A 14,477-nucleotide genomic window follows, 5' to 3' on the forward strand; every position below is an offset into this window, starting at 1 on the left:
AAAAAAAAAAAAAAAAAATCTTTATATACCCAAGTCAAAATTCTTGATGGTCCCATAAAATTTTTTTGGTGGTTTATGTTGGTTTCAGCGTGATTCATGATGGTCCACCATCATCAAACATTTTCCATTAGGGTTTATGATATGCCAACAAACTTCCATCATTCCATGATGGAAAATGTTATTTTAATACTATTACGGTTAACCATCAAAGGAAGTTTGACTCTCAGTGACCAACAATCTTTGATGATCCGTTATGGTTCCAACTATGCATTCCCACGATGATTTAATGGGAATTCTTGTTTGTTCTAAGGAATATACCATCAGAACAATATTTTTATTTTGGACCATCATAAATCAGTCCGAATTCCTACATTGGAATGGTGGTTGTTCATGATCGTTCCGACATTTGATTTCTAAGATATTATGATGGAAATTCGTGACGACCATCTACGAATGACGAATGAAAAACCATCAAAACAAGTTGCTATTCTTATGTTGGACCATCATAAATCAATCCGAATTCCTACATTGATTGGATGGTTACTTATGTTGATTGCCATCAAAAATGTAATGGTTCATGATGGAAATATTGATGGTTGCCATCAAGATTATGTTGGTTCATCAGTGAAAAACCATCAAAAATTTTGACTTGGGTATTTTAATTTACCTTGTTAAAAATTGTTTTGCTGCCATTAAAAAGATCTTTACATTTGAAATTGTACCATGTCATGCAATTACACCATGTATGTAGTACAATGTCAAGGTCTTTTGTTGCCAGGAATATTCACTTGCACTTTTCACTTGTAATTGTATTAAAAATGCCAATTTTTTGTTGCCAGCAAAAAATTCTTATACTTACAGTTGCACTGAATTTGTCAAGATGTTTTTACCAGCATCTACTCTCATATATTTCGAACTGCTACGAAACTAACTTATTAATACTTTCAAAAACATATGTTATAAAATAGCAATTCGGTTGCGCTATGAAAGATTACCCTAGGCAATATCTAAACATTTTTGAGTTAGAAAAATAAATACAATGATGACGAAAATTCATATTGTTTGGTGCACTTGGTTCTCGTTCGCAAGCATTCTACATGTATATTTGTAGCAACTGCTTAATAATGCAAATTTCTTCTGTTTCATTTCAACTAATGAAAAAAGTTCTAGATGAAAAAAATTCTCTTTTACATTAAAATAAAAAAATCAGCGCTTAGGATCCGTTACTTCTTTATAGTTTAGCACAAATGAAAAACGACATTACATCTTTTCCGATACAATTCTGCAAATGAAAAGCACTGCCAAAAGATTTAGTTTCTTGTTACGATTCATGTAATAATAAAATTGCTGTTACAAATGTAGATATACTGTTAGGAAATATTTGTTCAAGTTGTAGCCAATGAAAGCCAATAGATGTTTAGATTATTAAAAATTTTCAAAGTTATGAAGTTACTATTATAAAAGTTATAAAGTTTCAATCAAAGAAAAAATATCAACAGTTAGGATTCATTTCTTCGTTATAGTTTTAGGGCAAATAAAACGACAGTAGATCTTTTCTGCAAATGTAAAACACTGGTAGAAGAATTTTTTCCTTATTGTGAGTCAGCCAAGAAAATAAAATTCTGTTTTAAATGTAACGTGTGTGTTAAAGAGTGAGTCAAAGCTTACTTTGAGTCAAAGCTAAAGAGTACTTTGAAGCAGGTTTCATGGATGGTTTGCCATGTAAAGCTTAGCACAGATGGTGCTAGGGGTAACAATTCGTCGTAAGACTTTCGGGTTACTACTTCCGATTAATTTTTAAGCCTAAACTTGAAAAAGCGCGCCATTCAATATTAGTATACTTGTAGTGTTATCAATATAACACGTTTTTTCAATCTAACTTTCAACGAAACGAACAACAAATGAATTAAGACTTCGTGAGCATGCCATGATGCAACCCCAAAAATATCAAACGGTTATATTTTGCACAGATATAACCAAATAAGGGATAACACTCAAAACATGGCAAACTTTGCACTTTATTTATGTTTTGATATTAATTTTCTTAAATTTATTTTTGACTCACAATCAGTTAGAATTTATAAATTACAGGAAACTCTTATGAATGATAAAATTACGAGTAAATTTAATTGCAAATTACAATAATAAAACTTCCTAGAATATTAAGCCTGTTAATACATCACCTGTTATGCATAACATAAGCGGAAAAATACATTGGTAGTTTTCTAAATTTATTTCGGTTTTAGGAAGCTTGTTATTATTTACATTCAGTCAACCATCCGTAATCATTATTGGATTATGAAGTTAAAAGAAAGAATTTTTTTTTTTTATGCGATGTTGTGTTGATTTCTTCGATTCACAAGTTTCAAGACACAAATCTGAACTATTCCTCCTAAGATAGCTGCAGACGCAAGAGTTAGATATACCCCAGTATAGGATCCATGCTTGTCACGGAAGAAACCTGAAATTTTATAGAATTTATTTAATTTCTGGTAAATAAAAAATTTTATAATTTAGTTTTTGGTAAATAATTAATTTAATAATTTAATTTTAGGTAAATAATTAATTTAGTAATTTAATTTTTGGTAAATAATTAATTTAGTAATTTAATTTTTGGGAAATAATAAATTTAATTTTTGGTAAATAATTAATCTAATAGTTTAATTTTTGGTAAATAATAATCTAATAATTTAGTTTTTGGTCAATAATTAATTTAATAATTTAATTTTCGGTAAATAATTAATTTAATAGTTTAATTTTTGGTGAATAATTAAATTAATAGTTTAATTTTTGGTAAGAAATTAACTTAATGATTTAATTTTTGGGAAATAATTAATCTAATAGTTTAATTTTTGGTAAATAATAATCTAATAATTTAATTTTTGGTCAATAATTAATTTAATAATTTAATTTTTGGTGAATAATTAAATTAATAGTTAAATTTTTGGTAAAAAATTAAATTAATGATTTAATTTTTGGGAAATAATTAATTTAATTTTTGGTATCAATATAATGAAATAATATTTTTAAAGGCTTAAGTGAATTAAAATAAATGGTCAGAATTGATGGATAAACTTAACCAATATAAAATAATTATTCAAAATATAAAATCATTAAAATAAAATCACTTGATTAATACAAATCAAAAGATTTTAATTACTTGATAAACTTACAACAGGAAAGGATGACTTGAAAAAATTTCTTAACTGATTTTAAAGAAATAAATGGATTATAATATCAATTTTTCAATAGCTTACGTTTATAATTATAAATCACTTGATTAATCTTATTCAGCAGATTTGAAAAGCTTGATTAACTTATATCAATAAAATGGAATCATTTACAAAAATGGCTCGAATGAAAATCCAAATCATTGGATTATAATCAACTTTATCGATTTATCCGGTATACAACGTCAACAAATTTAGAATAACTTGATTAATACAAATAAACTGATTTCAATCGCTTATGAAACTTATACCTACAGAATAAAACTATTTGAAATAAATAACTCAATCAATTTAAAGGTCCAAATCAGTGGATTATAATCAACTGAAACGAACATACTGTTTATAGTCAGCAATGTGTATATAAACTTACCGACTAGAGGAGAAATCAATAAATCGAGTGGTGCAGCTAGCAAAAACATGGATGCGATGGCCGATGACTGAAGCGTCTTTTCCATAGAGTCTTTGGCAACAGCTGGATAAATTAACGTCAAGCCAGTCTGAGACCATTGGAATAGGACAATCACCAAAGCTAATAAAGCGATGTTGTTAGCCCAAATGATGACAACCATTGCCAAACTTTCACCTAAAAAGCACAGGGCTGCAAATCCGTTGCTTGACACATAACCTAAATCAGCCACCCAGCCAAGCAAGAGGCACCCAAAACATTCCACAATCATGTTGTACATCACAATATACTTAGAATACATAGGATCTAAGCCTATGTCTATTGCATAGTCTACTAGCAGAGTAAACCAAGCTGGTAGAGTGAAATAATGCAAGCCACCCGCTAATAAAATTAGCCAATAAATTGGATCCTTAAATAAGCGTATCATTACTTGGTTTGAGTTTAACTTATTGGCGATTTTACTTGGCAGAGCTTCTATTTGAGTAGAGAACTTTCTTAGTTTCGACCCCAGAGAATCACATCTCTGACATACAACAATCGGAGCATTCTCATTGTCATTAGGAATATTTGATGATAATGTTGCGGAATTTAGCGGAATTTCCGTCCATTGATTTGGTTCGTTGAAAATACAAGCATCATTATCGTATTGCATGTATGCTTCGCTCACTGGCATTTCTTTCTTAATGAAGTTTGACGAATAAATGCTCTTAATAGACTTAGAATCATCATTTGTGTGACCAGTCCGGGCAGAACTCAAACTTGGCGACTTCTTTCGAAAGTAATCTACAAATTCAACGCTCATCTTTCGATTTCCGGTATTTAAAATGGCGCTGCTTTTGTCCCCACAAACGCATTGCATTTCCGAATTCGTAAGATTGATCATTGATTGTTGACTTGTGTCAGGTCGGTTGAGCAGTATGAAAATGGCAGCAGGAAGAGCATGTAGAATCACTGCAGAAATCAAAAGAAAAGCACCTGATAGTCCGCAATAGTTTGTAATGTAGTCTATAAAGGGGGCGAAACAAATGGTGCCGAAAATGGCACCATTCGTCGTTATTCCAATCGCAAGTGAAAGTTTATTTTTAAAATGTTCAATTAGAATTGCATTTAGTAGAAGGCTTTCAAGGGCAAATCCGATACCTGCAACAAAAAAGGAGATTATTTGGAATTACTGGAAGCATCAGTTACTAAATAAAATTTTTCCTCATCTTTAATGTTTTTTAAAGGTAGGTTCAACAGTAATTGCTCTGTTGCTTCAAACGTTGGCAACATTCTTTTTTGTTGCTAAATTAAAACAATTGGTTTAATTATTTCAGAAAAATTATGAATTAAACGGCGAAAATAATTTATTGCACCCAATTACCTGATTAGTATCTTTGAAAACAGGAAAATTAACTATCTTTTTAACTTTCTCAGGCACAGAAGCTAAACCATTACAATGTAAATTAAAACCCAAATATGTAGTCTCAGATTTGCATTTCAGAATCTTAGCTCAATCTAAAGTTAAGTTAAAAAATTTTAACCTGTCAAAAACTGCAACATCTTTTCAATAGGGTATGCAGCAACTACTATGTCATCCAAAAAATATTGCAAATTAGATCTCTTAATATCATCTAAACATTTAGAAATAAGATTTTGAAAGAATGAAGTACTATTGTGAGATCCAAAGGGTATACGTGTGCGCTGAAAGTTTCATAACTCACAACAAAATGCTAGTTTAGCTTTAAACGGTTCTTTTAATTTTAATTGTAAAAAAGCACTTTTTAAATCCAAAACTAAATTAGAAGATTTATCAGAAATGTTATGTAAAATGTAGTTAACTTTAGGAAGACAGATTTCAAAAGTTTCAGTAGCCGAGTTCCACAGTCTATAAACAATAACAATTCTAAATTTTTTGTAGGTTAGGATCACAGACAAACAGGTTTCTTTCTTGCAAATATTATAGGACAATAATAACTATATCATGACGACTCAATTATCCCAGAATCTAATGAGCTCTGAATTTCGTTTTTAGCAAAAGCCTTTAGTAATGTTTGGAATAAGGTCAGTTCAATTTGAATAAGAAACTGATGCAAAAGATTAAATTCAAGCACTACTGCATTAGTGGAATCCAAAAGTCTAATAAGATTTTAAAAATACTTCAGAATTGTTCATTAAAATTTCAAGAACCACTTCTGCATTTTTTTTATTTAAATGTTTTAAATCAAAATCACTGATTTTGAGTTCTAGTTTTCTAAGTTTATGAGTTTCTTTTAAGTACAAATCATTAATTTTCAATAGTATCTCATTTTCTAAAAGTTTCAATCTGTCAGTTTCTTCTTTGTTTATAAGTACTACTATGTTCTTGTTCTAACTGTGTTCTTGTTCTTACTGTGTACTTGTTCTTACTCTGTTCTTGTTTCTAGTATGTTCCCAGTTTAGTTTCTTTGCTTAATCATTAGTATTATTTTCAGTTTAAGTTGCAAAACAATTGTCATTTAGTTCATATACAGATTTATGAATATTATATTTTAATTTGCTTTTGTTTGGGCAGAACAAAACTTGTTTGTAATTAATAATACTCAGAGAGACATCCAAATTACTTATTTTTTGTGTATTAGGTTCTATAATAATTTTCTATGCTTACAATTTCTTTAGATTTGTATATTATTCATTGTACTGTTCATAGCACATGGGTATCCATGAAAAACTCAAAAGAACCACATCCCATTATTTTACTTTACAACCATCGTTGAACCGCTGACCAAATTTTGGGTTTAGGACTACTAATGTTCATTTTCGTAGCCTTGTAATTTTGAACCCAATCCAGAAGATAGGGGAACTCCTGGATCAAATATTTTGGGAGAACTTCGAAATTTAAACGCAATAATAATTTGTAAAATGAAATCTCGCTGCTCAAACTATATTCTAATACTAACGTATAATAGGTGCACGGCCTGAACAAAGAACAAACAGTAAAAACCATGCCACCTTTTTTTAACAATCCATCTATAAATAACTAAAACAAACTTTCACTTCAAACTCACAAGAATTATTTCATTAATATCTTATGAAATTATCTCATAATATATTATATGATAATATCTTATATTATCTCATATGATCGTTAAGACACGGTTCCCAGTAGATCAAGCATCACTGGCTGCGGTCAGTGTGCGGGTGGGTGACCACTTGGATCAGTCTGCTTAGGGACCGAGTGTGTGCGGTATGGGTCCTCGTTAAACTGTTCTACCGAAAAGTGCTCGACTTCGCGTGCAGGTCGTCGGGCTACCGAAGCGGGGGTGCCATCCCCTCTGCAGAGGATCAAAATTGTGATCGCATGTTTTCGGATCATTTTCAGGGTCGCCAATAGCCCATTGTGCAGCTCTAATGCGACGTAAATGTACTACAACAATCTCATATGATAATATCCTACGAATTATATACTAAGTTCAGAAATTATGTAATTTCTTTCTTTTATTAAAAACAAAATTAACTATTTGAAACTATTGCCTCGCAAAATAAGCTGTAGTAAGCAGCTGTATACTTTCTAACTAGAAGTAGAGCAGGTCAAGAGCTCGAGATTGTTGTTGTTTACATTTATATTGAAAATACCATCCATTACGCATTACTACAACAAAATATTAACTTTTATAACATACCAAAAATGACTCCCCAGGCTATCGTAACTTCAAGAATATTTTCAGCAAAGAAACAGGATCCAACAGCGATCGAAGAAATGACGCATCCTAACAGCGTCGCTGATCGAATTCCTATAATCTGTCCAATATATGCAATTAAAGGACCTTAAATAAAAAAAAAAGAGGAATGATAAATAAAAATGATGAGCAATGCTTGTTACAAGAAACTACGGGAAAGCACAGTGAATATTAACTAGTAAAAATTCTTGATGGTTCCATCAAAACATTTTGATGGTTTATGTTGTTTTCAGTGTGATTCATGATGGACCAATATCATTTGATAATCGCCATCATTCGACATTTTCCATAATGCGTTCACGGTTTTTGATATGCCATCAAACTTTCATCATTCCATGATGGAAAATGCTACCTAAATACTATGATGGTTAATCATCAAGAGAAGTTTGACTCTCATGGATCTACAATATATGATCATCCATGATGGTTCCAACTATACATTTTCATGATGGTTTAATGGAAGTTCTCGCTGGTTCTCAGGAATGTACCACTAAAAAAACATTTTTTTTAATGTTAGCCCATCAAAAATCAGTCCGAATTCCTACATTGGGATGATGGTGGTTCATGATCGTTTCAACATTTGATTTCTAAGAAACTTAGATGGAAATTACTGATGATGCAACATGAAGAAACCATCAAAACAAGTTGATATTCTTATGATGGACCAGCACAAATCAGTCTGAATTCCTACATTGGGGTAATGGTTACTTATGTTTGCTGTCATCAAAAAATATAATGGTTTATGATGGAATTATTGATGGTTATCATCAAAATTATGATGGTCCAATCAAGGGAAAACCATCAAAAGTTTTGACTTGGGTTTCCAACTTTCAATTTGAAAGTATCGGCTTGACTACACCTTTTTTAAGCAAGCCATCTCGTGGTTTCCATTCACGTCGTAATTCTTTATTTTGTTTATGAAATAATAAAAATAATTCTGTAAGAAATATAAACTGTAACAGAACCTATAAAAAATTAACAAATAATTCATTCTATTCATAATATTCTGAAATTACGGTGTCATTTTCTCTGTATTGGTTGAAAGTATCTACTTAAAATCCAACAATATAATTTTTCAATTTTCCAAAGATTTCACAGGCAATTTTATTTCAGTAAAAAAATTTTCTGAAAAAAAGCAATACATTATATGCAGCTCATACTATTAGCTTTGACCAGCTGAAATCATAAGTCAACTGATTAAACTAGTTTTCTAGTCATCTAAGTTAATAAGGTCAGAAACCCAGGAGAAGGCGCTGAACACGATGTCGTGGTTTTAGTCAAGGCACTCGAGTCGGTCTCTTGCTGCCATAACCCATTACAGTCGAATTTCGCCTTACTGTCCAAACGGACACGTCCATCGCACGTCCCTCATTGATGTTTGCGGTTATTTCACGCAATGTTTCTTGTTCGTTAACACTGACCATTTTAAGCTCACGTCGGTGGTCTCGGTTATTAAGTGCAGGCAGGTGGTTGGTCACTACATTGCCCAAGGTTGAGCAATTATGCCTAGTATTCTCGACACACTCTTAACTCTGTAGATCTAGGAAGGTTGAATTCCCTCACAATTTCCGAAAATAGAATGCCCCATGAGTCTAGATCCAATCACCATTTCCACGTTCTAAGTCTGTTAATTTTCGTCTTGCGGTTATACGTACGTCAAAAACATTCTCAAAAATCCAGTCAGTGCACTATCCCCTCTATATATACATTTTGTATGCTATTTACAGCTATCTGCATATTTGCATATTTCTATTCCACTACTTTTGTCACCTCAATGTACAGGGTGATCCCGGTTTATTGGGAGAAACTTTAAGGGGAGGTCGGAGGCATCCCAAAGGATTCAGATTTGCAAAGCAACCCATGGTCGGAAATGTCTTTGTTCGCAGATAGGTGTCGTAGTTGTTCACAAGATGGATGGGGGGGGGATGTAAACCGGTTCTCTGGTTACCACGCACTCTTGGTTTAAGTAGCATAGATTTCTTTCTTTCGGGTGTGCTGAAAAGTGCTGCGTAAGCAACACCTGCTGATTTCGCAATGGATCAGGTTGCAAAAAAAGTGTGTGCTCCTGTATTATATCCAAGAAAATACAGGTATATGCGAGTGAGTCCGCCAATGTATGGTCCGACGGTGTAACGCATGCATCGTTAGCAATTATGGAAACTTTGAACATCTTTTGTGGCACTTTCACATATCTTTGACCAAGAAATATATCAGATCATCTCAGTATCTTTGTTTTATGTACGTGCCATACTATATTCTCGCGACGTTTTTGACAAGGGGTCGCTATGCAATTCTGAATCCTTGTGATATTCCTTACCCCATAAAGTTTGTTCCATTAATCCTGGGACACTTTGTATAACACCCTCAGTGTTATAAATAATCGCAATAAAGAATAAGATTTTGCTACCAACTATCTTTTGTTACTGTCTTTGTTGTAATAAGGAGTGAAATAGAGCGACCCAGGCCCATACGCAAAGTCCTAATGTCTCATCGAAGCTACAGCAACCCAGCTCAGCCCGAGAGCCCCGGAAACTCGGAGCAAGGCCCCGAGTCACGCAAGCCAAATATCAAAACGAACGACGTCGGATGGCAAAAGAGGAAAGAAGGTCGGAGTCCAGTGCCCACAGAGAGGCGACGTCAATTGTCCGCCACACTGTGGTCCATCCTGGCAGTTCTCTGACTGGAAAGCTTTGCGAACCATTAATCACTTTATTAATATAATAAGGAATAAGATCATATTACCAGTTCCATTTCTAATGCTGTATAATAGAGTGTACGGAAATGATGCTGCCTCCCTGGTTGTGTCATATCTGATCATAGTGGAAACCATCAGTATACCGGAGACCTCTGTCAGGCCGAAAGACATGAACTTGATGACGCAACATGCTGCCAGCACCTCCCAGCTCTGCCTGCTATCAAAGCCGAACCTCCTCTTCATCCTTCACAACTATGTTGCCATGGTTACTACTGTAGTAAAAAATGGGAAATTAAAAATGGGCACCCTTGATAGCATCTGAAATCAAGCAGTGCCACCACACATGTTCATAAAAAAATGAGTGAAGACGGCAAAGTAGATTTAATTATTGTAGATTTTAGGATTGAATCATCGTAGTTTTTAACAATTAAATCCCATGTGTATTTTTGCTATTAACAGTGATTGTAATGTTGTATAAAAAAATTAAATAAACATAGCCAATTTACTATTATAATGAATTAAAGTTATAATTTAATTTGAAGCTGACAAATATTTAATTTATTGATCACACTTTAATTTAAAAAAAAAACGCCTTTATCATTTTTAGAATTAAATATTACTTCTTAAATTGTAAACATTCCATGGTCGGTAAAATATTTCATTTTATTCAATAATAAACGAAAAGTGTCATAATTCCATTAATATTTTATTTTTAATACGACGCTTCGACCAGTGGATTAAGAAACCTTTTCCTGTGGGCTGTGACAGCAGTAAGTGGAAATGTAAGTGGTTTCACTTTGTCTTGCAGAGAATAAGAACAATAGTTGACTTGAGGGATCTGTGACAGGAGAGGTGGAGAAACTTCAACATTTACGATCACATCGCCATCTGGGGAGAAGACCGGTTCCATGTTTTAACCCTCCCCTTTCCTTTCCTCTTTTTCTTAGTTGTATATGAATGTACATTGATATTTACTCCTTTCTTAATATTTTTCGCATCTAACTGTCAAAAATATTATTTTAAATTTCCACTACACTTTCTTTAGAAATTAACGTACTTTCTTCTCCTGTGACTCTCCACACGCTAAGAGTGAAAGCATGTAAAGTGTTGGGATAGGTAGAGAGTTCTGCTCTACGCCACCTGTTGCCCATTTCAATCGTCAATTGTAACTAGACAAATGAGGTGTTGTTTCCATTAAATTGTGTAAAATAAATTCCGAATCGATAGGATTGAGAGTTTAGAAGTTATTAAAGTTTTATGTATCACATTTTTGTAGTATTTACACGTGTGGTATTGCAATTCAGACAAGTGAAATATTATATATTGTTTTCGTTTCCTTTTTTTGCGCAAAAGGCATTAAAATCAAAATTTATTAACATTTGGTCCATAAAACTAATTACAATAAATTTTGATCTATTATAATTTGCAATTAGGTCCAAAATTTCGAATAAATTAGGTGCATAAAACTAATTTTCAGAGTTTTTTTTGCGTGAAAGGGTATAAGTGAAACCATAATTATTTTCATACGTAAAACACTCCCTTCTTTTAAACTATTGGATCTGTTGACTTAATTTTGATTTTACTGGATATTTAGCCAATTAAATGTACGTAAGAAATAATACTCCATTTAGTTAAGATGCATAAATAAATATAAGCTGAAATTGTACTTTGTACCCATGGTATTTAAATAGCTTGTATAACTTGAAAGCCACTTCAATTGAACCAATAGTTTGAAATTCATTCGATTCAGAGGAAAACATAGTATAGTTCCTAACACGCCGCTTGTTTATTTAGAAATGTCAGACGCATAAATAGGTATAAGAGCAAAACTGTACTTTTTGTACATGAAATTTTTTTAAAACTAGTTCCATCAACATTGTACAAAAAATACAGAGGAAAAAATACAGTATTTCACATGACATGAAAGCAATCTCAGACGCGCAAAGATGTACGAGTATAAAACTGTACTTCTCATACATTAAAAACTTGACATTTTGTAAACTATTAAATTAAGGTTTGATCTCATTTTAACGTAAAGAGAACATGGGAAACAATGCCTCACTTGTCTAGATAGCAATGTTTAAGATATAAATGTCTGTCCGCTTAGTCGTGGGACCCAAATGTCCATCATGTCTTTTCTTATTCTACAAAGCATAAGACCACTCTTTACTCTAAACTACAAAGTTGACCATAGACCTGAGAATGATAACACTTATATATATAAAAAAACACTAGATTGCGTATAACTGATGGACGCCTAAGAATATTTCTAGCGAATGTAATGTGCTTATAATTGAAACCACTACAGTAGAACAATTCCTGATTACGGTTTTCTTTTGGTGACAGAAGTCGAACTCAATGCGAATATTTATGGTTGGATGGTGGCTGTTTATGACAAGCACTGTTTAGGACGAACCACTACCACTACTAATTTAAAGTAAACATAGAGATATCCATCACCGATGCTGATTAAATAATTCGAAGTAAACGAAGAATTAAGTATCTGATATTTGCGCCGCCTTCAGTCTAACTAAAGAAATGATACAATCACCTTCAGTTACTAAAACGCCTAGGTGCAAGCTTCATTAGCATATGTCAAGACCGACATGACAAGAGTTTTGTAAATTAAGAACTTTGTTTTTTTAGAAAGAAATCTAGATTTAATAAATCTTTTCAGCCCATAGACAGCTGTATTTGCAGACGGAGTCCGTTTTTTACTTCAGGAGACATTCTGTTATCAATATTCTTCTAAGCTAATTAGAACTATTCTTAATTGATTTTGTTTTTTGGGTTATAGTTTATTTTTTTTATTTGAATTAGCATCTACTAGAGCTATGGTGGAACAGGGAATAGGGCGTTAGCCCGCTAATGAGGTCAGCCAGGTTCGAACTCCAGCGATGGCTGGTCGATACGATTTCCGCACCCGGCTCGCACCGACGACAGTGCTGACGTAAAAATATCCTCAGTGGTAGACGGATCATGGGTTAGAGTCTCTAGCCGTCAGGCTAACCGTGGGAAGTTTTCCTCTCTTTATAATGGAAATGCGGGTTAATTCCATCAAAAAGTACTCCACGAAGGCACATTTCTCCCAATACCTGATCCAGGAGTTTCCTTTTTTTTCTGGATTAGGTTCTAAATGACAAGGCTACGGAGTTGAACATTGGTAGTTGTAAACTCAAAATTGGGTCGGCTGTTCAACGACGGTTAGAAAATAAAATAAATTAGTATCTATTAGCAAAATTAATTAAGCAGCATTGGCGCTAATAATAGAATTGAGATTTTAAACTTTTCTCCAAAACGAATTAGAACCATTGCTCCACTAATTTTGCTTTTCAGTACATAGCTTTTTTTTCAGTTAGTATATATAACCAAAATAATTTATTTCGTTTTTATCTCAATGTTATTATTTTATATTAAATTTAGGAATCGAAATAGTGTACATAAAGAACATTCATAGAATAAATATGCAACCATCGATATAACAAAATTCATACATAAGTGTTAAAAAAAAAGAAAGAAATTAACTTACCATTGCTCTAATTGGCGTGTTCAGTGTACAAGTCAAATTACAATCAATTTGGATACATTCCATTTTAATTCTTATTCAAAAATCTTTCAGGGCTTCCTGCATTATATTCAGACAGCACTTACAAAGTTTGCGCATAGTGTAAACATCTCCTTATGGTTCAGTGTGTCGTAAAAACATTTATATCTGCCACTTAAAACTTATTTGCTTGACTTGTTTCACTTCTACTCTTAACGCTCCACATAAAGGGCAATATTACATTAGTACTAATACTAGAGTTTACTAAAAATAAAATAAATAAATCATACAGCTGCTTCATCTGAAAATTTATAACTCATAAAAAATTTATAACTTCCAAAATTATTCTTATTCAAGATGAATTAACCTTTTCAGATTGTTGCTGTTATTAACAAATAATATGTAGATTAACTTTGCTTGTGCGAAAAACAATATTTCAAAATATTTTCTACAATTGGCTATCAAAACTATGCCATGCAAGTAACTATTTTATAAAATAGTTCAGAACTACCGGGTAATCGAAGATTTGGAGCTATCAAAACTATGCCATATGAGTAACTATTTTTAAAAATTAGTTCGGAACCGGGTAATCGAAAACTATGCCATGTAACTAACTATTTCTAAAGTTTAGTTCTGAACTACCGGGTAATCGATGATTTGAAATTATCAAAACTATGCTATGTAACTATTTTTAGAAATTAGTTCAGAACTACGGGGTAATCGATGATTTGAAACAATCAAAAGTATGCCATGTAACTATTTTTAAAAATTAGTTCTGAACTACCGGGTAATCGATGATTTGAAGCTTTAAGAGAAATAAAAAGAAATAGAAAAGCAGGATCTGCTTAGGAAACAAGATATTTATTCTCACCAAGTTTAAAAATGAGTTACAAAGTTCGCCGGC

At 32.5% G+C, this 14,477-nt stretch overlaps 1 protein-coding gene across 2 annotated transcripts; it reads right to left on the minus strand.

Moving 5' to 3' along the window:
• Positions 1 to 331: 331 nt before the first annotated feature.
• Positions 332 to 13,695, minus strand: LOC107448845 (monocarboxylate transporter 5-like). Of its 2 annotated transcripts, XM_021144625.3 has the most exons (5): positions 13,559 to 13,695; positions 10,077 to 10,301; positions 7,278 to 7,421; positions 3,601 to 4,776; positions 332 to 2,461 (listed from the first exon to the last, which is right to left on the minus strand). In XM_021144625.3, the coding sequence occupies exons 2-5, from the start codon at positions 10,270 to 10,272 to the stop codon at positions 2,328 to 2,330; spliced, it is 1,650 nt and encodes a 549-aa protein (XP_021000284.2). In that variant the 5' UTR covers positions 10,273 to 10,301; positions 13,559 to 13,695; the 3' UTR covers positions 332 to 2,327. The 2 variants fall into 2 exon arrangements, with proteins under 2 accessions (XP_021000284.2, XP_071042493.1); XM_071186392.1 differs by lacking the exon at positions 7,278 to 7,421 and having other exon boundaries at positions 2,106 to 2,461.
• Positions 13,696 to 14,477: the final 782 nt, after the last annotated feature.

This window comes from Parasteatoda tepidariorum, chromosome 10 (genome assembly GCF_043381705.1).
Source record: "Parasteatoda tepidariorum isolate YZ-2023 chromosome 10, CAS_Ptep_4.0, whole genome shotgun sequence".
In the NCBI taxonomy this organism is placed as follows: domain Eukaryota; kingdom Metazoa; phylum Arthropoda; class Arachnida; order Araneae; family Theridiidae; genus Parasteatoda; species Parasteatoda tepidariorum.

Coding starts and splice junctions, on each gene's coding strand:
- LOC107448845 (XM_021144625.3), bottom strand. CDS start 10,272: ATGAAGAGGAGGTTCGGCTTTGATAGCAGGCAGAGCTGGGAGGTGCTG. Junction 4,777..7,277: donor AGCCTGGGGAGTCATTTTTG/GTATGTTATAAA, acceptor TTTTTGTTGCAG/GTATCGGATTTGCCCTTGAA. Junction 2,462..3,600: donor ATTGATTTCTCCTCTAGTCG/GTAAGTTTATAT, acceptor ATAAAATTTCAG/GTTTCTTCCGTGACAAGCAT.